The sequence below is a fragment of the Grammomys surdaster genome, unplaced genomic scaffold, assembly GCF_004785775.1.
Source record: "Grammomys surdaster isolate TR1022 unplaced genomic scaffold, NIH_TR_1.0 215, whole genome shotgun sequence".
NCBI lineage: Eukaryota > Metazoa > Chordata > Mammalia > Rodentia > Muridae > Grammomys > Grammomys surdaster.
In genome coordinates, this window is record NW_021604660.1 from 1,521,673 (window position 1) to 1,545,840 (window position 24,168).

The window sequence follows — 24,168 nt, forward strand, 5'->3', positions numbered from 1 at the left end:
CAGTGTATTCATACTTATTTAATTTGAAACTTATTTCATACTCAAAATTGCCCATATGATTAGCTTGGTTTAACTATTAAAGGGGACCTGTTTCATTATCTTTGAGTGCTTTTGAATTATACACAAATAAATATATAATCATATGTACATGAGTACAAATACACAAGGATTAGTAAAGAGTTATTTAATCCTCAAGATCTAAAATTTCTAAACTTACTTTTACCCTGTCATTTTGTTTTACATAGTATTGGTTTTGCCCTTTCTGAATATGTTTCACCTTTGTTAATTTCAGTCTTTTGAATTCTTAAAATTGCTTTCTATTGTGGGAAGATTTTGGTAACCACTGTGAAGTGTAAAGTTAGATACGTCTTTCATTAGGCCCTTAAAAAAATCTAGGGTCTCTTATTTTCTTAAATTATTCCAGTCCCATCTTCTTATACTCAATTTTACCTCATTGTTTATTGCTATGATGAAACATCATGATCAAAAGCAACTTGGGGAGGAAAGGGTTTATTTCATTAGCAGTTCCATTTAACAGCTCACCATCAAAAGCAGTGAAGGCAGGAACTCAGTCAGGGCAGAAACCTGGAGGCAGGAGCTGATGCAAAGGCCATGGATAGGTACTGCTTACTGGCTTTCTCCTTCTGACAGCTTTCTTATAGGACCCTGGACTGCCAGCCCAGGATGGCATGACCCACAGTGGTTTGGGCCCTCTCTATCAGTCACTAATTAAGAAAATGCCATAAAGATTTGCCTATAACCCAATCTTATGGAGGCATTTCTTAAGTGAGTTCCCTATGCTCATGTGACTTTAGCTTGTTGATATACCAGAATAATAACATATCAGTGAGCTTGTCCCTAGGGAAACTGATTTTCTTTCTTTCTTTCAGCAGCCATTGATTGCTTGTAGCTCTTCATCTAGGAGTGGGGCTTTGTGAAATTTCTCTCATCCACTTTGTTAAGTTGATTGGTACTGTCATTGTTCGGACATCCAGATTGTTCAAGTTTCAGGGATGCAGCTTCTATCAAGTACAGAAGATGCTATCTTGCTGCTGACATCCTGGCTCTCTGACAATAAAATATTTCCATCCCACCCTCTGCCACTTTCCCTGTGCCTTAGGTGTCGGGGTTGCATTGTATATGTATCAGTTAGGGTCATGCACCCCGTGTTTACTTGTGGTCTGCATTTTGATCTGTTATGAAACTCTGAAATAGTTACCATCTACTCAACAAGAAGCTCCTTTGGATAGAAATGAGAGCCATACTTGCCAAGGACAAGTATTTAGAATTCAGTTACATAGTGTATTAACTTAGGACACTCATTGTATAGGGCCTATGATTTCTCCATCCATGAGTAGTTGGCTAGGTTTATAGTACCAGGTGTGTATGTTGTCCTCTTAAGCAGGCCTTAAACCCAGTTCTACAGTTGTTGGTTACGTACAGAACAGAAGTGCCACTATTATTCCATTGGGGGCGTTTTCCCAGGCCAGTCAGCATGGTGGCTTATCTGCTTCACAGCTAAGGAAAGTTGCTGATCACTTTTCTCCAAAGGCTTGCATACCACGTTCTGATACTGTGTCCTCAAGATAGAGGCTTTCAGGTCATTTATAGCTCAGTTTCTTCAAGTCCTGTGCCCGAAGTATGTTGTGTCTTCAGGGTCTTAACCTTAAACTCTGGGGATCAAGCAAGGACACAACAAAGGCTATGTTGTTTTGCAAGTCTCTTGGACTCCGCAACCAAACCCAAAGAAAGGTTTACCATGCCTGGCACTAGGGTTTTTGGGATAAAGTCTATGGTTTCCGGGTAGCATTAACCATGGTGTAACATAATTCCATCGAAACTATCTATCTCTCATCCACCTATTATGTATCTATGTATGTATGTATGTATGTATACATGTATCTATATATGAATTTATCTATCATATTCATCTATCATCTATGATCATTCATCTATTTTCTATAATCTATTTACATATTTGTCTCTTTTTTATCATCCATCATATCTGTTATTTATTTATCTTCTATATATCTGTCTGTCTATCAGTCTGTCATCTATCTATTAATCACATAAATATTTTTAGGTATTTCATGGCATGCTGCTGCTGGACTCTAGTTTTTTACATGCCTCACCATCTTTATATGGCCCTTGTCTCTTCTTGACTGAAATCTTCCTCTGTATTTCTCTTCTCAGGATATTTGTCTTGGATTAAAGGCCCTTCTGGATAATCTAAGATGATCAAGATTTTTAGCATAAATCTCTCTGCAAAGGCTCCCCGTTTCAAATAGGGCATTAGTGCACTGATGGACTCTTAGGAGGTTGGTACTTAACCTCCTAAAAGGAGTATAGGGGAGTGGCTTTTTCTTTTACTTCCCCAATATGAAATGTCCCAAATCAGGACCTTGACTGGATTCATTTTTATTATGGGCTAAGCACTAGCCATCCATGTTTGGAAGGTGCAGTATTGACCTGTCCCTTACCCTGCATCTGCTCATTTCCTTGAAGCAGTCAGATGGCATGGGTTTGACCCCTGGGCAGCTTGAATAGAGTGGTCCCTGAGCTATAAGCCTACCTATAAAGAATTCCTCTTTGCTAATCTAGCCATGGTTGCGGTCTGACTGCTATCATACTGAACTTATTCTCAACAAGGACAGTATCCTTTCAAACAGCATATCTGTGGACTATCTGCCAGTCCTGGGCTTTACACTGGCTTGCTGCTGGATAAGTTTAATTTAAGAAGCTGATTCCTTTCCTGACAAGCTGTCGTGCTTAAAAACCAAAGATCTCCACAAGGCAGGCTTCCCAAGAGCTCGTCTTTCTTCCCTAGGTGGTGATATATCAATGTAATCCTCTTTGATGAAGAACTTATTTACTATAACATTTGTTCTCTGAACTACGTTATCACTGATAGATTGTTTCAGTCTCCCTTTCCAACAGCTTGTTGTTGGTAATGCCATCCCTTCTGATCATGTTATTCATCCTAATCTACTACTTAGATTCAGAACCAGAACTTCAGATCTCCCAGGTGTCACTAGCTGTCAGGATGCTTAGCTCCGTATTTAGAGAGCTGTGCAGATTTGTTTTAACTGATGTAGACAGAGGTGGGGGAGCCGTGGAGAGGATGACTTTACGGCTGGGGATATGATTATGATTTGTATAGTTCAGTTCATCACATGATGATTGGAACAAAGTATGTCCAGCTAGGGAGAAGACTACAGTGACAGACTGTTATAAATGAGTCTTTTATTCTCTATCATTCACTAACATTTTTATTTATACTTATTTATTAGCTATTATACATTCCTACAAAATACCAATAAATTTGTGAATGTATAGATATGTGTGAAATAGGATATATATGTATATTTATTATGATATATATGAAATATTATACATCTATACATATATTTGAATGGGATAGAATCTCATGTATCCCAGAGTAGTCTTGCAATAAATCCAAGGATGTCCTTGAACTTCTGATCTTTTGCCTCTACATCCTGAGTGCAAGGATTACAGGTATGAGCCACCATCCCTAGTTTTTGTCATATTGAGAATCAAACCCAGGGCCTGGTGCGTGCTAGGAGACAGTCTGCCAACTGTGCTATATCCCTGGTCCAATACATGCATTCTTAAGTATTGAGCCTTCTATCTTACTAGATTAAGGTCACCCTGTCCATTTTTGCTAGCTTTAGTTAGTATTTATCAATATATTTTGAGTCATTTATTACTTCTTCCTGCTATAAACTAATTCCCTCACCTCCTATCCATGTGCTGTGTCCATTTTTGTGACATCTTTCATGAATTGATACATTTCATTTGATTTTGTCTCTTACCTAAACCTTCTGTTGCCCCACTGGTCACAAAAATATGCTGTATTTAAATTCATTGATGTATTTATATATAAAGTTCTTAAGTCTGTACTCAAGATGTACACAAAACAGGGCTTTGTATTTTGTTTTTAGTTATTTAGTTCATTTGTCTTTGTTTCTTTTTATCGACACATAGTCTCACACTGTAGTCCAGGGTGGGCCAGAACTCACTGTGTAGCCCAGCCTGCTCTCAAATACAAGGCAGTCCTACCTTAACTTCTTAAGTGGTGCGATTATGCCTATGGGTTATGACATCAGGCAAATAGCAGAGTTTTAAAGAAAACCTTTTAGAGATGGCTGTATCAATGGAGAAAATTGTGTGGTGGACTAGTGCCATCAGTGCTTCAGGCAGCATTTTGCTTCTGGTTTTGCGGGATGGCTACATAATGGGAAATTTCGAGGAACTTTAAGAATACTAATGCTGAAAAATCTCACCTGCTTTTAAGTAGACTAATCTCTCTGTCCACCGTCTATCTACTATCTATTCTCTGTTTACTGCTGTCCTTCTATCCAATCTATTTGTCAGTCATCTTTTTTTGTTTCCTAGATGATGACTGTATTTTTCCAGCTTTAAACCGCTGGTTTCTACACATCATCTCAAAAAGCTACTACATAAAAATGTTCATATTAAGTATTGCTGCTTCATATTTGTGGATTTTATATTTGCTTTTAAGATTAGTTTGTATTTTGGGCACTCTTATCTTTATTTTAATCTACATAAGAGTCTGCCTGCCAGGTTGAAATTTAGGTGTTTGTTCTGCTTCTTCATTTGGAAACAGTTTAGAAACTTCCCCAGTCATAACGCTCAGGCCTCACCTAGCCCTGTTAGCTCACACATTCTAGGATGGGTCTGGGCATCTCTGATCGCAACTCCTCATGGCTTCCAGCGGGTTCCAGGGTGAGTCTATGGTTTGGAATCACAAATTTAAATGAATATTTATTGCTTTAATGGCTTTGAACAGCTTCTATTAAAGAGAGTCTCAGCGTTTCTTTGTTATCTTTAGGATATCATGGATAGGCTTATCGTTTTGAACTCTGAAGCTAAGATCCGGTCTTTACTGAATTATGAACAATCACACACCTTTGGTCTAAGGTAAGCTACTCAATTTAAAGTGTATTTTACAAATTGCAGAAATTTAGCATTAGTTCTTTATATATCTTATGTGCATATATAGTATATGTACTTGTGTGGGAAGTGGTGTATGTGCACAGGGAAACGACTTTAAAGTCAAACGTCTTCCTCAGTTTCTCTCTCCTTTATTGAGACAGGGTCTGTCAGTGATCCTGGAGCTCACAGATTGATATAGACTAGTTGGCCCGTGAGCTCTGGGGAACCTGCCTATCTCTTCCTACCTGCACTGAGGTTCCAGGACAGTCTGCCCTTTATGTGAGTGCTTGGCGTGAGGCTCAAGTCCTCACGTTTGTATGGCAAACACTTTGCCCACTGAGCTGTCTTGACAGCCCAGTTTTCTATATTACTAGAAAGTGCTAAAGTGGGTTAATTTAAAAATCATATTTAAAGGTAGTCTGTCTTCTATAACATTATAGTAAAACCAGTGTTAGTACTTGGGGTTTGAAACTGCAGCCTTTGTATGAATTTAGGTTCTGTATGATTAGTGATGATTAGTGGCTGTTGTTACCTTTGTTCAGCATATAGGGGCGCATCAAGGACTATTTTCATTGAGATTTCTTAGGGGTCACTTGAAGCTTCTCTCAGCTGGTCTGAGATTCGATCCTTGCCATAAGAAAGCCTGGAAAGAGGGCTAAACATGGATGGTTGGTCTCGAGGCCCAGGCTTTGCTCCTTGGTGTTGATCATTGATTCTCAAAGTTTAAAACTTTCTGGTTGAGTTCATATTCCTTGACATTTTATTTAGCGTGTTCAAATGGGGAAGGTTGTGTGTTTGGCCAGGATACAGAGACTTAGGAATCCTCACTATTTTCGGCAAATGTATATGTGTAGTTTTCCCACCTACAAATAACTGCCTTGAAAAGCAGCTGATTTAAGGAGGACTTCTTTTCATAGGTTCATGATTTTCCCTTGTATTAGCAAAATAACTTTCTCAGCATGAAGGAGGAAGTCAGAGCGTGCTGCATAAGAAGTACAGTGAATGCTGCTGTAAAAGGAGGAGTCCTTGCTGGTAGTGTGTCTCACGGGTGGACACTTTAACTTCTTACCTTTTACTTGTTCATTAATAGCTGAACCTAATTTTTTGACTTCTTGGTTAAAATATAAAAAGGCTGCAGCTGTTAACATTTCATTTTTAGATATTATGTTATTTATCTCAAAACATGTTTTCACATTACATTGAACTGGGACATCATATAGCAAGAAGACACGGTATTATAGATTAAAAAACAATTCAATAGAATTGTTTTGTATTTTGAATAATTGAAAAATAGATTTTAGTTTCTTCTTATTATATACCAAGTAGATATCTTTTCCCTCTTGCATATTCCTTTAAAAGTTTACACTTATCTATTTAGTGTGTGTGCATATATACAATGTGACTTGGGTGGGGATCACAGGCAACTGGTGTGAGTTGGCTCTGGGGCTTGGAACTCAGATAATCAGGTGTGGTGGCTAGTGACTTCACCTGTGAAACCATGTACCCACCTTTTCTCACCTCCTCTTTTGTCACCTTACATTTCTTTTGTGATATTTTTAACAACTGTCCTTAAGGAAAACGGTTCCTAGAATTTTGTTAAATTACATAAAAGAATATAAAAATAAAAGTATTTTCAGCATCCTTTCTTACAGTGTACAAATGGAATTATCTGTCTTGTAGAAAGTGTACTACCATCCCACTGCTGATAGAAAGATCACTACTCTCTAGGAGTCTGAATTCTGAACCCTCAGGACTGTATACCTGTGTGAGCTGCAGTCATATAAGCTGTAAAATGCAGGGCACTCACAATATTATTATTGCATATATTCTTATTATTACTACATAGGAACAATTCAAAGGGCTTAACACAGTATCTGGCGTATATAAACACTTGGTAGTAAAAGTTCTAACAAATGGTCGTTTGTGGTTTTTAATACTTAACCAGCTCTATTCCATTTTATGTTTCGCTAAGGAACAAATATTGTCAGGCCAGCAGTCTTCGACACTCTGCAGAGTAATTTGCTACATTACCACCGTAGCGTTCAGAGAAAAGGACTGTATGTAGAAAAGGTTGCATGTTAATTTGGGGCTTTCTGGCAGTTTTTTTCAATCAGTGTTTTGTTTTTTAAACATTAAAAGTGATTTATGTGCACACCTATGTGAACACATCAGCATAAATCATAGGTGTGCAGTTGCTTATGGAGACTAATAAGGGTGTCAGATCCCTAGTATCTGGAATTTCAAATGATTGTGAGCCCCCTTTTGTATGTCCTCTATAAGAATAACTAGTGCTTTTAACCACTGAGCCATCTCTCCAGCTCTTTCTGACAAGTTCATGATTAACATTTTTTCAAAGAATCGTATTCATTATTTTTCTCCTTGGCTGTACCAAAATACCTGACAAAAGCAAGTTAGGGAAGGAAAACATTATTGAGTCTCACAGTTTAAGGGCACATTACATCACATTGAGAATGGCATCTTGGCAGAGCTAGAGGCAACTCTCTATATTGTATTTCCAGTTAGGGAGCCGAGAAAGATGGATGCTGGTGCCCAGGTGACTTTCTGCATTGTATGAATCCAAGACTCCCCAGCCTGTGGGAAGGTGCTGCCCGTATTTAGAGAGTCTTCTTATCTCAGTGAACCCAGTCTAGGAAACCTCTCACAGGGATGCTCAGAGGCTCATCTCTTGAGGGATTCTAGAGCCTGTCAACATGACCATGAATAGTAATCACTATCATACTAAACTTATTTTCCTTGTATCCTGAAGTATTTCCATTGTCTCACTCAGTTGTAGTTTGAGGGAATTTGCTCATTTCAGTCTACTCTTCCTTTTTCATGGATTTCACATATGAGAGACCATGGTGTCCCATTATGCCCCAAACCTGTGCTTCTGTGCTTTGGAATTTTACCTGGAACTTCCCTTTTACAGCCACAGTGCTGTGCTTGGACTCTGTTCTCGCTGTGACGTCCTCTCCAAGATGCTGCCTCGTGAGCGTGTCTGGCTTCTGTTTCTTATACCAGTGCCTTTACTTTTCTCTGCTTCAGAACTCTAGAAATAGCATTAGTGGTACATTTGCAATAACTCATGTCTAACCACAGCCATGAGACTAATAGGAGATTCAGTGAAATGTGGTTTATGGCTTTTCACATTTCAACAGCATCACAGATTACCGAGAACTCTGAATCCAATTTGCCAAGATGGCCTTAGAGACCTTTCATGGTAATTCTCACGCAAGAATGTTGCTTCTTTGATTAGTCCCCGTGCTTCTTCTTGCCTATTGTGTCCTTCTGGATCATTCCTAGCAGGGTGAGAATGTCTCCATACATCCACCCTACACTGAGCCAGCACTGAACATTGTAAGGAGCTGCCCTTTCTCTACCTCCCGCCTTCTTCACCTCTCTTTCCTTTTCAACCAACTTCATGCTGGCTTTGAGTTTGTAACCTCTCAGAGCTGTGCATCCTCCTGTTTCAAGACCAAGGTTACTCTCATGTTACTGATTCTGATACATTTGTTTATTGCCTGATTGTCATCCCGTTTTAACTTTCAATAGCATTTGAAATAGTGGGACACTGAATTTTGTGTATAAAAAACAATTGTCTTTGTGTCTGGGCATGATGACCCATATCTACAATCCTAGCATTTGGGAAGTATAGCAGGATAAACAAGAGTTATTTAAGGTTGTCCTTGGCTATGTGGTGAGCTTGAGGCTAGACTGAGCTATCTTAGACTCTGATTCAAAAACAAAAGCAAAAAAAATTACATTTTTGCTTCTGTAATACTATATACATCTGTAGCTGTAACTTCTAAATCTTCTTCTGAAAGTAGTCTTTGAATGAAATTCTGAAGGTATTTCCTGGGTAAGCCTTCCACTCCCAATACTTTGCTTTTTGTTCTTATCATGTTTGGTATTTTGACATCTCAATTCACATATTTCTCAGGCATCAAAAACTTAATATGTCAAAAATTGAACTCTGGGATCTCCCATTCCTCCCATGAAAGCAAACAAAATGAATCTTTTGTTTCTGTGTCATTCAGAGGCTCATCCATCTCTTTGGTTTGCTTTTGTTTGAAAGTCACCTTATTTTTTTTCTGTTTTTCAAACAGTAATTTATCTTTATTATAAATAAATTATCCAATATGGGAAATTAAGTATAATAAATGAAGTAAAATTTCTATTAATTCCCAGTGTCATTATGGACATTGAAGAAAATTATTCTAGACATCGCTCTGTGTGTGCGTGCGTGCGTGCGTGCGTGCGTGCGTGCGAGAGAGAGAGAGAGAGAGAGAGAGAGAGAGAGAGAAACTGAATATACATACATAGAAATTAATTCAGTTATGAAGATGGAATCACGAGTGCCACTTTCAATTCAACTGAACTCCACAGGCAGGAAAAGACACCCTAGTGAGATGGAAAGAACTGCTGAATTTCAAATAATTTTTTTTTTCACTTCAGTAAGTACTTTCCTCAGGATCCCTGTAAGGTTAAGAAATAAGATTATGTAAAAATCCTTCAAGAGATCTGATATTTCCTTTTTGGACAGAGCTGGTTGACTCTACTGTGAATAATGAAGACATTAATGCTTCCTCAGGCTCCCATGTCTCTTGTCCCTGTCTGTCTTTGTCTGGCTTACGTTGTTATAACGAAATCTCTGAGGCTAATTATGAAGCATTTTATTTGCTCTGTGGTTCTTTCTTATGGCTACGAGGTCTGAACACTATGCTGTTGGTGTCCAAGCCACAGCCTGTAGCTGTGCTGTGATACAGAGGAGAAACAGAAAGGGCCCTCACTGTGTCCAGGAGGCAGAGCTCAGGTGGGAAGACAGGAAGCTGGAGGGATGTAGACCCAGACTTGTTCTCTTTATTACAATTAGGGTCTTGTAATAAAACTCACCAGGGCCTTTGGAGAACCTAAATGGGCCCATGGGGAACTCAGTTTTGTAGGTGACATCCCATCAGCCTCATCACTGTGTTCTAGGCCCTACCTGTTAGCTGTTGTATCACTTATCAAGCATCTACTAAAGGACTCCAACTATACCCAAGTCATAGCACCTGCTGGGAGCCTCCCACCTGTGCCAGAGGTTCTCGGATTTGCTTAATTCTAAGCCTGCCTTCATCAGAGGCCATCCTTCCCTCTACAGGAGAGAGCTGAAGCTGACCAAAGTGATCGGGGTTTCTTAGTATAGTGCCTTTTATATATAAATACAATTCTTGTTCATTTTGTTGTTGTTGTTGTTTTGTTTTTTGAGACAGGATTTCTCTGTGTAGCTCTGGCTGTCCTGGAACTCACTCTGTAGACCAGGCTGGCCTAGAACTCAGAAATCCACTGGTCTTTCTGTGTACACCAGGCTGGCCCCAAACTCATGGCAATCCATGTACCTCAGTCTCCAGAGGGAATATGTATAATTTCAAAGTTTACACTTTGGAGGCTGGAGAGATTAGCTAATAGGTTAAGAGCACTGGCTGTTCTTCCAGAAGACCTGGGTTCAATTTCCACCACTGACATGGTAGATCACAACCACCTAGAACTCCAGTTCCTGGAAACTTAGTGCCTTCTTTTGGTTTCCACGGGCTGACGCATGGGCATACACATGGTACACAGACCAAGCACTCATACACATAAAATAATTTTAAAAAATCACCCTTCTTTCGTTTACTCTGCTCCAGGTGACTGAACACTTAAGAGCTATGTTCTGTGCTAGAAGAGGGTGATCAGTGGCTGGGAGGTTATTATTCACTCCACCGTACTGTCTCTGGACCGTTCATAAATTATCATAGAGGAAATTAATGCAGGAAAGAAACAGTGATAGTAAGCCTCCTTTCCCTTTTCCCATTTTTGAAAACCAGAGCTAGACACCTTTGGAGAGATTTCTTGATCTATGCCCTCCTTTCCGGTGTCCATTATTTCTTATTTGTTCACCTTTGACTAATACTCTGAGGAAGGCCTTATCTCCCTGAAGCACAGTGCTCCTTACTGCCTCTAGGCCTTTAGCAGTCTTCATTTTTCCCTCCATGCACAAAACAGAAAGGCAAAGCTTGCTGAAGCGCAAAGCTTGCTCAGTGACAGACAGCAGATTCCCAGCCCCTTCCCAATGTGACCTTTGCCTTTAAGGTTGTTCTGAACTTTTCTTACCTCAGCATTTTTTTTAAGACATTTATTTGCAAAATTGGTTAATTAAAATAATTGCCTGAACACTCTCATCTGTTCCAAGGTTTATTAGCAGCTTAGTTTTTCTAGCCATCTGAAACATTTAGAGAAATACTATTCTTAGGCTGTTTTATTTCAACAGAAAAACTGCTTATTTTACTGTAAAAATAAAGTAACAGCCTCATCCAGTATTGTTTTCATTGTATCAGATTGCAAAGCAAATTCTAGTCTGACAAATTGCCTTTTAGAAGTCACATCTTATATAGTAATTCTTAAGTATACATTTTAAACTTAGTATAGTTTAAAGCGTTAATGTAATCCTCCTAAATGCAGTTTCCTTTACTCTCATTGAGGCTGTATAGTATCTCTTATCAAACTGTCAGTTTTCTTCAAAAGAAAACTAGGGAATCTACTTTGTGCAACAGCTTATGAAATACTGGTTTTCTTTTTATTTTTACATTTATGCATCAATAGTAAACTTTGTATAAGAATAGACAAACTTCATGAATAGTTTTGTCAGACAAAAAATGCTTTATTTAGACAACCAAAGATAATGTTTTACAGAAAGGGAACTTTTAAAAATTCTATAGCTGCAAATTCTCTTTTGCTGACAATGTTGTTTTCTCTGGAAGTAATTTGAGATTGCCACGTGTCCAAATACGAACTCATATATGTTGAACAGAGTCCTCTAATCTCATCACATTAGAAGTCTTCAAAAACATTTTGCTTGATGCTAAGAAAACTAAACAATGTAATTCTTGTTAACAACCTCTTACGATGTCTATCAGAACAGCAGAGCCTATGTATCATTTCATGAATGTTCCTTCTGAACATAGGAGCGCCTGCTTCCTGCTGTCACGCACAGCCTGTGCAATGGCATGGTTTTTATAACTTAATTAAGCAACTTTACCTCCCTACAGGCAAGACAACAAAACAAAACACAGGAAGTAATTGTTAACAACAACAAGAAACTGCAGTATGTGAGCAACTCAAATACCCAAGCCTGCCCCCTCTTGGAGCCCCCACTCCCCCAAGATGGGCTAACCTAGAACACAGAACACAAAGCTAGGTGGAACAGCTATGTTTACAGAGACATTAAAACTTTAACAGATTGTCCTTGGGTTCTTGCTGCTATAGTGCGCCTCACAGGCAGAGACATAAGCTGACTCCAGGAAGAAGTCAGCCTGGTATTCTGCTAAGAACCTCAGAAAGAGATCCAAGTGCTTCAGTAGTGCCTTCAGATTCTTCTCAGAGAAGGACATCTTTCCAAGAATCTCTGGAAGTTTTACAAACAGTCGCAGTAAATGTTGTGCGCCATAAATGTAGGAGGGGGGAGGTGGCTGGTGTCCCGGGGGGTAGTTGTCTGGCACAAGCTTCCAGGAGAGGATCTCATTTATTTCCTCAGTTGTCCCTTCAAAGCCAGCAAACATGGCACTCCCTTCCGTCCCCGGAGTGAGAGCGATAGGGGAAGGCGCTGCGCTGTGCACAGGTGTCTTTTGCAAGTGGGGGAACAGCTTGGGCACACTGCGCTTGGCCTGGGGCGAGGCCCGGTCTTCAGCCTGCCAGTGGCAGTGGGTGCTGTGGCGGGTGGATCGCCTGGGAGCCCGCGTAGTTTCGGCTTCCGCCCTGCGCCTCTTGGGGGCGGCTGGCCCCGCCACGGCCTGGCTCTCCGAGGGCTGGGGGGTAGACGGCCCGGGCCAGGGCGCCTCCTGGCTCCTGCCGGCGTCGCTGGCTCGCTCCTCAGTGGGGAAGAAAAAGGTGGAGGAGGTGACCATTTCGTACTGGGCCTGTTCCTGAGGGTAGAGCAGCACCAAGGGGAGCGCGTGGTCGAAGGTGATGCGCAGCCCGTCCGCCATCTCCCGGCACAGGCCCACGCTCCTCTCGGGCGCCGCGCGCTGGGGCTGCGGCCGGCGGTCCCCCGAGGCCAGCGCGCTCGCCGAGAAGTGGCGCACGTAGCACTCAAGGATGGCGCCCACGTTGGTCTGGCAAGGCAGCCTCACCAACCGCCGCCTGCGGTTGATGTAGTAACAGTCGTCCGCCAGCCGCTGCTGGAGCACTTCCGGGATAGGGATGCGCACGGCCCGCTCGTCCGCTTCCCGTCTCGTGTGCGGCTCCACTTCTTTCTTGCCTTTAGGCTTTGGGTCGCCATCGCCTCGATCACTCCCTCCCTCATCCTTGCCCTCACCGTCATCCTTAGGAGCGCAGCCGAGTGTGGCCATGGTGGTCACTGGCAACCCGCCGCGCTCGCCTCTCCGGCCTGGGCTCCTCCGGCGGGCTGCTGCTTTTCTGGCTGGTTCACACTGTAACCTGAGCCTTCATGGGACTTCACAGAGCCAGAGGTTTCAGGCTGTCACCTCCCATCTCAGCCATTCAAATGGATCAGAGTCTGGAACTTTCTGCCAGTTTTCTCTTCCCCAGGAACAATATGACGTTCTCAGCGCTGCACAGCACTCGCGCTCGCGGCAGCGGTCAAGCTGGAAGCGCAGCACTTCCTGAGAGGAATTGAAATTCAGTTCGTTTTCTTAAAGATCAGCCTCTATATGACTTTAGGAGAAAAAGAATAATACCAATTTTAGAAATAAATTCAGACTAGGAATTGGTCATTTTAACGTAATAAACACTGTTGACTGTTCACCTAGTTATTTATCCTCAGTAAACCAGTTTACTAGTTAAATCTGATTAATTTAATAATAAGACAGTTAAAATTACCTTACAGAGATTTAACATCATGAACTAGAATATAACCTTCACTACAAATTCCTCATTTTTAAAATGTATGTACATGCGCACAATCACAAATACCCAAATACATACCTAGTAATTTCTGTTCTTTATATTAATTTAAATGATCGTTGCTGCTAATTGCTTAATCAGCAACTAATGTTTTATTGTACATGTAGAATCTCCAGTGTTTATAAAGTTGGGATTCATGTTCAGTTTAATTAAAACATAAATCTGTGGACAACTATAATTTTTTTAAAAAACAGATTCTTATAATTGGTGTTGGCAATGTTAAAGGAATTGGCACATTTTCAAATTATACATTTCTGTATACCCTCTTTGCGTGTCTCGGTTTATGGCTGTATCCATTATGCCAATTTGATGAAATCTATTTCTTCCATTCAGTTGTTTACTGAGTCAGAAAATATTTAAGTCTCCACCAAGTGCTGTGCTCTATTAGATATTCTGTGTGAGTGTGTGTGTCTTTTGTATTCTTTTTATTTGGGGATTTATTATTATTTTCTACTTTGCTGATTTTTTTCTTCCTCTTCAAGCTCAGGGTGCATCTATACCCCCCACCCCCAGTTGGAAAAGTTTTGTAGAGCTAATTCTAGTACTCTGTCATTTCTTTGCACAATGGTCATTGGCTTCCATTAGTAGTTCTGGGGTTTTGTTTGTTTGTTTGTTTTCTGATACAGCAGTCTTGCTATGTAGCCAAGACTAGCCACCACTGCTAGGTGCTGGGCATTGCAGATGTGTTTCAGTTCACCTGCCAATGATCATTCTGTGCTAACCCTGTGTCTTGGTACCCAGGCTTAAAGCATTGCTTTGAACACAAAAATTCTATTAAACAAATTCTACAACATTCTATTAAACATTCAGATTTGCAAAACATATCAATTCACCAATACGTACATATAACAACAAAATATGTAAATTCAGTGTGTTCCTAGTCTGTTCTTTGTTTTTATATATATTTTGCAAAGCATATTTTGCAAAGCTATTTATTTGTAAAAGCATAAATTAAACTGATGCTCCAGAAAGTTTCAAAACCCTTCTGCAAATCAGATCAGAGTAGGGCTAGGTGAAAAGACTAGCCAAAGTTTCCACTCACTCTTCAGTGCTCATGCAGAGTCCTGGCGGCAAACATCTAACTGTGGCTGGCTTACAGATCAGACGTTCAGTCCATTATCATCAAGGTGGGAGGATGGCAGTGTCCAGGCAGGCATGGTGCAGCATAACTGAGAGTTCTACATCTTCATCTGAATGCTGCTAACAGAATACTGACTTCCAAGCAGTTAGGGTAGGTCTTAAGCCCACACCAATAGTGACACACACCTACTCCAACAAGGCCAAACCTCCTAATAGTGCCATTCCCTGGGCATCTCAATCCACTGGGGTCTTTCACTGCACCTAGGCTGCACCAATAGCCTCTCATAGGCTCTCTTCATGGTGCCAAGCCTCAACTCCTTTTCATGACCCCTTCAGTCCTGGGCCGTCAGCTGCAACTGAGGCTGCACCTTCACCAATGGCCTTCCATGGTCTCTCACCGTGCTAAGCCTCAGCTGCTCTTCATGACCCCTTCATGCCTTCAAAACCAGTACCACCTGGGTGACTCTTATACAATTCCAGCACAAGGTACTACCTTGGGTATCTCTGGAACACAGCTTCTTTGTGCTCTCAGAAAACACTTCCCAGAAGATTTCACGTTAGTGATGCTGGTCTCTTCTTAATCACCACTCATTTCTTCGCTCCAGCTAACCAGCATCAATTGTCCCAGTAGTCCCTTCCATTCTTGACTCTAAAGCCAGAGCCACATGACTGAAGCTGCCAAGTTCTGCTGCTTGCTGGGGCTGGAATATGTCCCCCAACCCCCACCCTGTTCTATTACATTATCACTAGCTTTCTGTTTTCTAACTCCTTCACTGCCGAAGATTGGCTGTCCTGGATCTTGCTCTGTAGAATGAATGACCTGTCTCCTGGGAATAAAGGTGTGTACTACCAGGCCTAGACTTAAGCTTTGCTTCACCTAGAACTTGCTCTGTCCCAGGCTGGTCTTGAACTCAGATATCTGCTTGGCTTTATCTCCTGGGATTAAAGGTGTGTACCACCATTCCAGGGCCTAAATTTAGTTCTTGCCCTAAATTCCCACTTCCTTAATCTGCTATCTCTGAGAACACAGGACTTGGCTCCATTTCACTTCCTAGTGCCCTATTTAATACTCGAACTGTATATTTTATATTTTCCCTTTCTAAGCCTGCTAAGCTTGTTCAAAATGCTCGTCATGAGACTTAACCAGAGAACAAAGTCTCTACTGGGCTTTCTTGAGACTTCCTTTATCAATGCAATTATCATACATCTCTTTAGCCTCAGGTAGACTCTTTAGATATGGGCGAAAAGCAGCCGTATTCTACACCAAAATACCACAAAAACAGTCTCTATGCCACCTACTGAAGTTCTTCTTATCTGAAATCTCTTGGGACAGGTTTGCATAGTTCAAATTACAGCAACAAAGTCTTCCATGTCCCTCCTAGGATATAGCCCATTATGCCCATTTAAAGCATTCCCCTAGCTTTCTAAATCCAAAGTCTTAAAATCCACGTTCTGCCAAACAAAAGCATAGTCAGGCCGATCACAGCAATACCTTAGACCCTGGTACCAACTTCTGTCTTAATTAGGGTCTTACTGCTGTGAACAGTCACCAAGACCAATGCAAGTTTTATAAAGGACAACATTTAATTGTGGCTGGCTTACAGGTCAGAGGTTCAGTCCATTATCATCATGGCAGAGTCCAGGCAGGCATGGTGCAGCAGAGCTGAGAGTTCTACATCTTCATCTGAAGGCTGCTATCAGAATACTGACTTCTAGGCAGCTAGGATGAGGGTCTTAAGCACACACCCACAGTGACACAAGGCCAAACAACACTACTCCAACAAGGCCAAACCCCCTAATAGTGCCACTCCCTATGCCAAGCATATATAAACCATCACACAAACTGACTCAGTCCCCTTTCTTTCTTCTACACATGTGTAAATATTGAAAACTTGAAGCTTCTTATTCATGTGCAGACTTGGTGTGCATGCCTACTATTTTTTATAAATTGTGTCCCCAGTTTTGGTTTTTGACTATGAGGCAGGTAGGAAGTTTTCTCCATTGCTCTGAGAGGAAAACTTTTATATCAAAGAAATGAACCACATATGTGAATCCAGGAAATATACAAAAGTGTATTTATGTGAAACATACATTCTATATGAGTAGAGTTTGTAAAGGCATACTTTGTAGAATTTATGATGGTGCACAAATAGATTTAAATGACTATTAAAAATGAAGTGTACTTCATTTTTATTTAATGCACTGAATTAACAGCAGGAGAGAGTGGCAGAGAGAGAGAGAGAGAGAGGTGGGGGGGCTGGTGACAATGAGAAGGGGATAAATTAAGAGTGAAGTGTCTTCAAGTGAGGAGACAGTATCCATGGCCTACCCACCCTGTCGCTCCTGTACCCTAGATGGTGCCTTTCTCCTCACACTAGTGCCATGCAATGTTTTAAAAGAAGCATCCAGTATTTCTAATAAGGAAAGGTAGATTTGGCTTGGGTTGTGCAAAGGATTCTAAGGCAGTAGTAATTCCCAACCTGTGGGTTGTGACCTATCACAAAGTAGCTTAAGACGGTCAGAAATATCTGACACTTACATTACAATTGGTAACAGTAGCAATATCATAGTTTTGAAATAGCAATGAATATAAGTTTATGGTTAAACTACATAAAGAAATTAATTAAAGGTCGCAGCATTAGGAAGATTGAGAACCACTGTAAAGGATCCATTAAATTAAAACATGCATTAGGCTCTATAATATCACAGACTTTATTCAAAGACCTTAAATATTTCACATTGAAGTAATTTTTATTTCTAATAGTGAATGAGAAAAGGGGAGAGGTGGTAGGAGAGATACGACAGGAAAGGAATATGAGAAGAAGAATGGAACAAGGGCAGAAGAGAAGGAGAGGGGTGTGAAACAAGGGTAGGAGAGGACAGAATGGAGGCAGAGCCTAGGGAGGAAGCCAGGGAAAGAGGCTAAGTGGGTGTGTCAATCTTTTGTTTCTTTGACAAAATAACTGACAGAAACTGCTTTCAGGAGGGAAGTGTTTTGACTTGTGATTTCATAGGTTTCAGTCCATGGCCAGCAGCTTTGATCTTCTATAGTCCTTTTTTGGAGAGAGGGCAGGGTGAGGTAAAGCTACTCACCTAGTAGCACTTAGGAAGGCCACAGAAGAGGAGGTGCTGGTGACATGAACCATCACAGGCACCTCTGCGGAGACCTGCCTCCTCAGATTAGGCTCCCCCTTCCAATTCCCACTGTCTCCTAGTTATTCACTCAAGGAAGAATCCATGAAAGGAAATCCAGTGAGTAGGCCAGTGCCCTTATGTCCAGCCACTTCCAAAAAGCCCACCTCTACACGCTGCACTGGAGGCCAAGTCTGTAGCACACAGGAGTCCTTTCCGGGGATGTTTAATATCCCAAATTGTAAGACAATACAAGGTGAAGTAAAGGGAACATGGGTGGATGTGTAATATTGACTATACTATATCTGGAGAAAGAGAACCAAAGTAATGTCTACTAGTCTTAAATTTCTCCTTTTCCTATGCTAGTCCAGTAGGTTTCATTTGCATATGAGGCAGACACTCTTCCTTAATAGTTGTGAGTAAAAATATATCTCTGGCCTAGTTAGTTCACAACAGGCTTCTGGAGTTGGCATCACAGGGACTTAAAACATGGTCAGCGTGAGCTGATGTGCCTCATATGCCAACCACACTGAGACAATTGCTTCTTGGGCTATTATTTTGATCATAGGTAGTCTATGCTAACTGGGACTATCAGAACACACACACAGAAATATTAGCATCTGCTGATAAGCACTGGGTATGTTCTTTCGCTGTATGTAGAGTTATAATAGAAAATCAGATGCTTCTAAATTATCTAAATTACTGGAGTTGTCAAATGAAACATGTTTTGATTGCCTACATAAAAACCTCTTATCTGTGATTTTATTATACGTATATAAATGAATCACAAAATGCCATCAGTTCAATATAAGTAATGCATTCATATATATATATATATATATATATATATTTATATTTATATTTATATTTATATTAGAATGTATGTGAACATTATTTGCTAGCAGGACTCAATTACAGCCTCACTGGAAGTCTTAATGTTTAAGAAGCTAATCCAGAAAGTCGTAGGAATCTGGACTGATCCTGGGTCTGGTTCTTTGCCCTAAATTTCTGTCAGTGTATTCTGAGTTGTTCCTGAGAGCACCTTCACTTTGGTAGGTCCATGTGATGGTTTGTATATGCTTGGCCCAGGGAGTGGCACTATTAGAGGGTGTGGCCCTGTTGAACTAGATGTGGCCTTGTTGGAGTAGGTGTGTCACTGTGGGTGTGGGCTTTAAGACTCTCATTCTAGCTGCCTGGAAGCCAGTGTTCTGCTATCAGCCTTCAGATGAAGATGTAGAACTCTCATCTCAGTTCCTCCTGTGCCATGCCTGCCTGGACTCTGCCTTGATGTGAATGGACTGAACCTCTGGCCTGTAAGCCAGCCCCAATTAAACGTTGTCCATATAAGAGTTGCCTTGGTCATGGTGTCTGTTCACAGCTGTAAAACCCTAACTAAGACAGTCCAGTTTCCAAAATTGTCAGTCTTTCACCAAGGAAGAATTTTATTTCAGGTTTGTAGTGTAAACAAGACAAGCTTGTTTGGGGTGACTAATAGCTGTATGCCTGTGTATTTCTCTCTGCTCACCTGCAAACCATCTCAAACAAAAATCAACATATTCAGCATTACATTAGAGAAAATATTCAGGAAGGAGCAAAGAGCTATTTAAAATATAATCTAGAGCTTAGAGCATAAATTTGTTTATTTGTTTGATCTGAGCAAAAGCAAAGACCTTCTGTGTATAAACTGACATTATCCTCCCTGCAGAGCCTGTTCTGGCTGACAGAACACAGAGAAATGTTATTTCATTGTCTATATCAGCAGTTTTCCACCTGTGGGTTATGGCCCCTTTGGCAAACCTTGAAGTCTAAAAATATTTACATTACAATTCATAACAGAAGCAAAATTACAGTTTCAAGGTAGCAACAAAAATAATTTTATGTTTGGGGTTACCACAACACAACAGTATTAAAGGGTCACAGCCTTGGGAAGGTGGAGAACCACTGGGCTAGATGACACCTGCCAAACAGTGTTTTTCATGTATTTTCATTGAGTAATAATTTAAGTAGTTTAAAAAGTCAACTAATGTGGGAAAGCTTTGAAGGTGAAGAGTAATTCTTCACCCTTCTCTCCCGATTCTCACATCCCACCTGGAGAGGCTCCTGCTGTCCAGTCACTGAATTACTTTCTATGGAATTTATATTTAGGTCTTTAAGTAACTGAATGTATGTATAACGCTGTCTTGATGTTTCAAATTCAGACTTCTTGTCTCTCATCTTTAGGTATATGGTTGATTAGAATTTACATTTCTTCTCCCTTCCTCACTTCAGTTTTTACTATGTTCTTGATGAGATCATCCTTGAAGCCTTACATCATTATGTCTATATAAATATCATTCATTGATGGATTCAGTAATAGTATACTATGGTTGTATTATTCTTCCTATAACTTGATTTTTCTTAAATACCTGTATGATTTTTATAGGTGCCTTATTTTGTATGTATCGTCTAACTAAGTTTTCTTGAGAATATCCCCAAACACAAACCATCCCTCCCTGATACCATATCAAGCTTACTCAGTGCTATTAAGTCCTAGGCCTGAGCACTGGTTCTAACTTAAATTATGTCATTTTCGAACAATCCCCTAAGGTAGTTATTTTCAGGCTCCTTTAAAAAAATAGCTAACACAAGAAGGGCTCTGACAAAGTCAGGTATTTACTTCAGATATTAGTAAATTGTAAAGCTGGCATTTGAATCCGGTCTCCCTGATTCCAGAGACTATAACACTTAACCCATGCATTGCTGAGGTTCCCCATCCCATCATCCCAGTAAAACACACACACACACACACACACACACACACACACACCACACACACACACACACACACACACACTGTATTCATGACTTTTCTCATTGAATGACATAAGAAACACCTAATAGAATCAAAGAGTTTATCTTGGCCCAGTTTGAAGCCAGCCAACCGTGGTGGAGAAGTCATGGCAGCAGGACTGAAGTAGCTGCTTACATCACTTCAGCACTCAGGAAACAAAGTGATGGAGATTGCTGCTCAGTTCCTGTTTTCTTTTTTAGGTAGTGTGGGACCCCAATCTAAGGGACAGTACTGCCCACATTTAAGGTAGGTTTTCCCACTCAAGCCAGTCTCGAAAATCTTTTATAGACATGCCCAGAAGGTTGTCTCCTATGTGCTTTTAGAGCCTGTTGAGTTTATAGTCAAGGTGCCGTCCTATTTTCTGGCTCCCCTCCTTGCTTTGATGGAGCCACTTTCTAGATAAGAAAGGTCCTGAAGAGAAATGCATCAGCACTTTAGTATGGAAGGGCATTCAGAAATAACTCTTTGGATTTACAAGAGTATAGGAGTACTAAAGATTAGCGAGACCTCTCAAAATGAGTTACAACAAGAAGCTGCAGTGAAGTCTGAGACATCTGCCAGTTCAGTCCTGGTTAGTTTGCCTTCAGAGTCCCTGAGGCCGCTACCTCGGCCTGGCAGCTATGAACTTCCAGTTTGCTGAGTTCACTTTGAGAAATGCTGAGATAAGGCCCCTCAAAACTATAGAGTGATTTCTTTTCCTTCCTAAATTTATTTTTTTCTAGAATTCCTAAAATCACTTCTCCGCTTAGTTTTTTTCAAAAGGGATCTGGCAATAATTTATATCGAGTATCGTCACAAAGATGTAATATCCTTAATAATAGTGTCTAATATTTACAGTAGTTCTTGTCAGAAATCGCGAAGTACTTTAGTTTTAGTTCTTTAAGCCTGAGAGCACTAAAATCCCCAAATAAAAGTAACAGTGTCTCACCTAACAGTAAGTAGGTTATCAAAAAGTCCTTACCTGCTTCCCCACAAATGGTGAATTCCAGTTTTTTTCCGAGTTCATTTATAATCTCATCTTCATATATGCAAACACATAGTCTAAATCGCAAAATCAGTACCTTAGATGAGAAAGGAAGTAGAGATGGAAAACCAATGATGATTAGTATAGAAATTCATACTTTACAGAGACAAGCATGCCTAGTACAATTTATTATTATTATTCTCACCATTGGTTAAGATTAGTTTGTTTATGTATTTCATGCACACCAGAAGAGGGAATGAAGTTCTATTACAGATGGTTGTGAGCAGTGGTTGCAGGGAACTGAACTCAGGAAGAGCAGCCAGTGCTCTTAACCACCGAGCCATTTCTCCAGCCCCACCTCTTGCAGTTCTTTCCTCTACAAACTGTGAAGTTTGAACTGGTATTTTTAACTTCCTTACATTACATCTACTTTTTGTTTCCTATTCAGTCCCAGCTGCTTATAGGGTTCTATATCTAATCTTCAGTTCTGTGTCTAAGGCTGTATTTTTGTGCGTTTTGAGCCTCCATTGTGCTGCATTAATCTTGTGTTAGATTTGGGTGCTAGATGAGCGTTCTCAGGACTTGCTAAAGGGGTTCTCTAGACCCTAGGTTACTCTTCATGGCTTAGATAACTGTCCCTACAGCCAACAATTACCTTATTGCGTACTGGCTCAGTGCTATCTAACATATGTCTCTCGAATACCTCTCCAGACCCTTTGTCTCATGAGACTTTTCTAGAGAACCGTAGCATGTCCCTACTCAGCCCAGAGTGGGTACTGACAACAGATCGGAGTCCACCAAAGTCTAACTTGGGAAATTCAGAATCTGGTGCAGGTCAGTGGAGGAGGCAAACTCAAAGGCGCCGCATCTCTGAAAAGCTTACCTCCTCAGCACAGTGAGAATTCAGGAAAGCAGCATCCTGACTGTTCTCTGTAGGAATCCTAGCAACCCGCTGTTCTTTCTCAACCCCAATTGTTGACTGCTTTTGAAGCCCCGGAAGGGAGGGGGTGGGGACCTTGAGAATCTTGCTAGTTTCAGTTTTCACCGGATTTGTCTGGTTTACTTCCTAACTCTCTAGCGCCCCCTTCCTACAGGAGAAGATGTTTCAACTTGGAGGAAATGGCTGCAGCCCCACGGGTGGCACTGCCCCCAGTGACTAGGGCCTTCCCACATCAATCAAGGAAACGCACGGGAGGCCGGCTTGTCCTTTGGCTAATCCGCTGAAGACATTTTCACAGTTAGGGGTTTCCTCCTCCAAAATGTCTATAGTTGGTACTGAGTTGACATAATGCTAGCCAGCACAGCTGCAGAAGGACAGCTTTGTAGCCCCTGCTTCCAGTCTTTAAAACCTGAGGCCTCACCCCAGGACCTATCCCATAGCTCCAGGCTTCAAGGTGATCTGCGGTTTCTGACCTGCAGACTTGCAGGGCTGCTCTCGGCTGATAGTTCTACATCCCAAGAGCTTTTGAGCTACAAACTCTTCCCAGAGCTAAAATACCATAACTGCTCCCAGCCACAAGTATCTTGCATCTACTGAGTGCAAATCTGTTTCATTTAAATCCTTCATGGTGATCTATTTTTAAGTTGCTTTATCCTGTTTAAAGGCTGGTAATTCCGAATTTACAGAGTACTTCTTATTTGTCCTCTTTGCTGTCTGCTCCCTCGCTTCTTGAAGACTGCTGGTTCAAGAGAGAATCTGTCAGAAATGTAATCGGATCTTCACTTATTCAGGCATATTACACTCAGCTATCAAAGAAAGTGGCACTTTTGTAAAATAAGGTTAAACTGACTCTAAGAACACAGTACATTTTATGAACATATAAATTATATGTGCAGAGTAATCTCTAGTTTATGTGAAATTTTCTCTGGCTACAGAAGAAAAAAGATTACTAAGTCTGGCTTATAGATGGTACTATGTGCTGCACCTGCAGTCCCTGTGCTTTTTGACTGTGTATATTTCAAAGAGGGGAATTTTAAAGTATACTATGTACTTATTCCCTTTGTCTGGAAAGATAAGCCTTTCCGTATTGATTTTTATAGCGTTATGGGACTTGGTTGATGAGTAGAAAGGATGGCCTGGGGCTCAGGACACAATCATTAGATGTATTTAAGAAGATGGGTTGAACATAGCACTTCTCACTCTACTAGGATTCAGTGGATAATAATAATAATTATTATTATCCACTGTGGGCACACAGGAGGATCTGATTACACTAAATGGGTCACAGGACAAAACATAAAAGTC

At 40.8% G+C, this 24,168-nt stretch overlaps 1 protein-coding gene and 1 pseudogene across 1 annotated transcript in view; one reads left to right on the forward strand and one right to left on the reverse strand.

Annotated features, from left to right (window-relative positions):
* Nucleotides 1-24,168, forward strand: part of Tbc1d32 (TBC1 domain family member 32) — a 194,725-nt gene that overhangs the window by 88,111 nt on the left and 82,446 nt on the right. Inside the window, exon 22 of the mRNA XM_028772606.1 lies at nt 4,874-4,962. Coding sequence (XP_028628439.1) covers nt 4,874-4,962 — 89 coding nt within the window. The remainder of the gene's footprint in view (nt 1-4,873; nt 4,963-24,168) is intronic.
* On the reverse strand, nt 11,633-22,911 carry LOC114625320 (annotated as a pseudogene).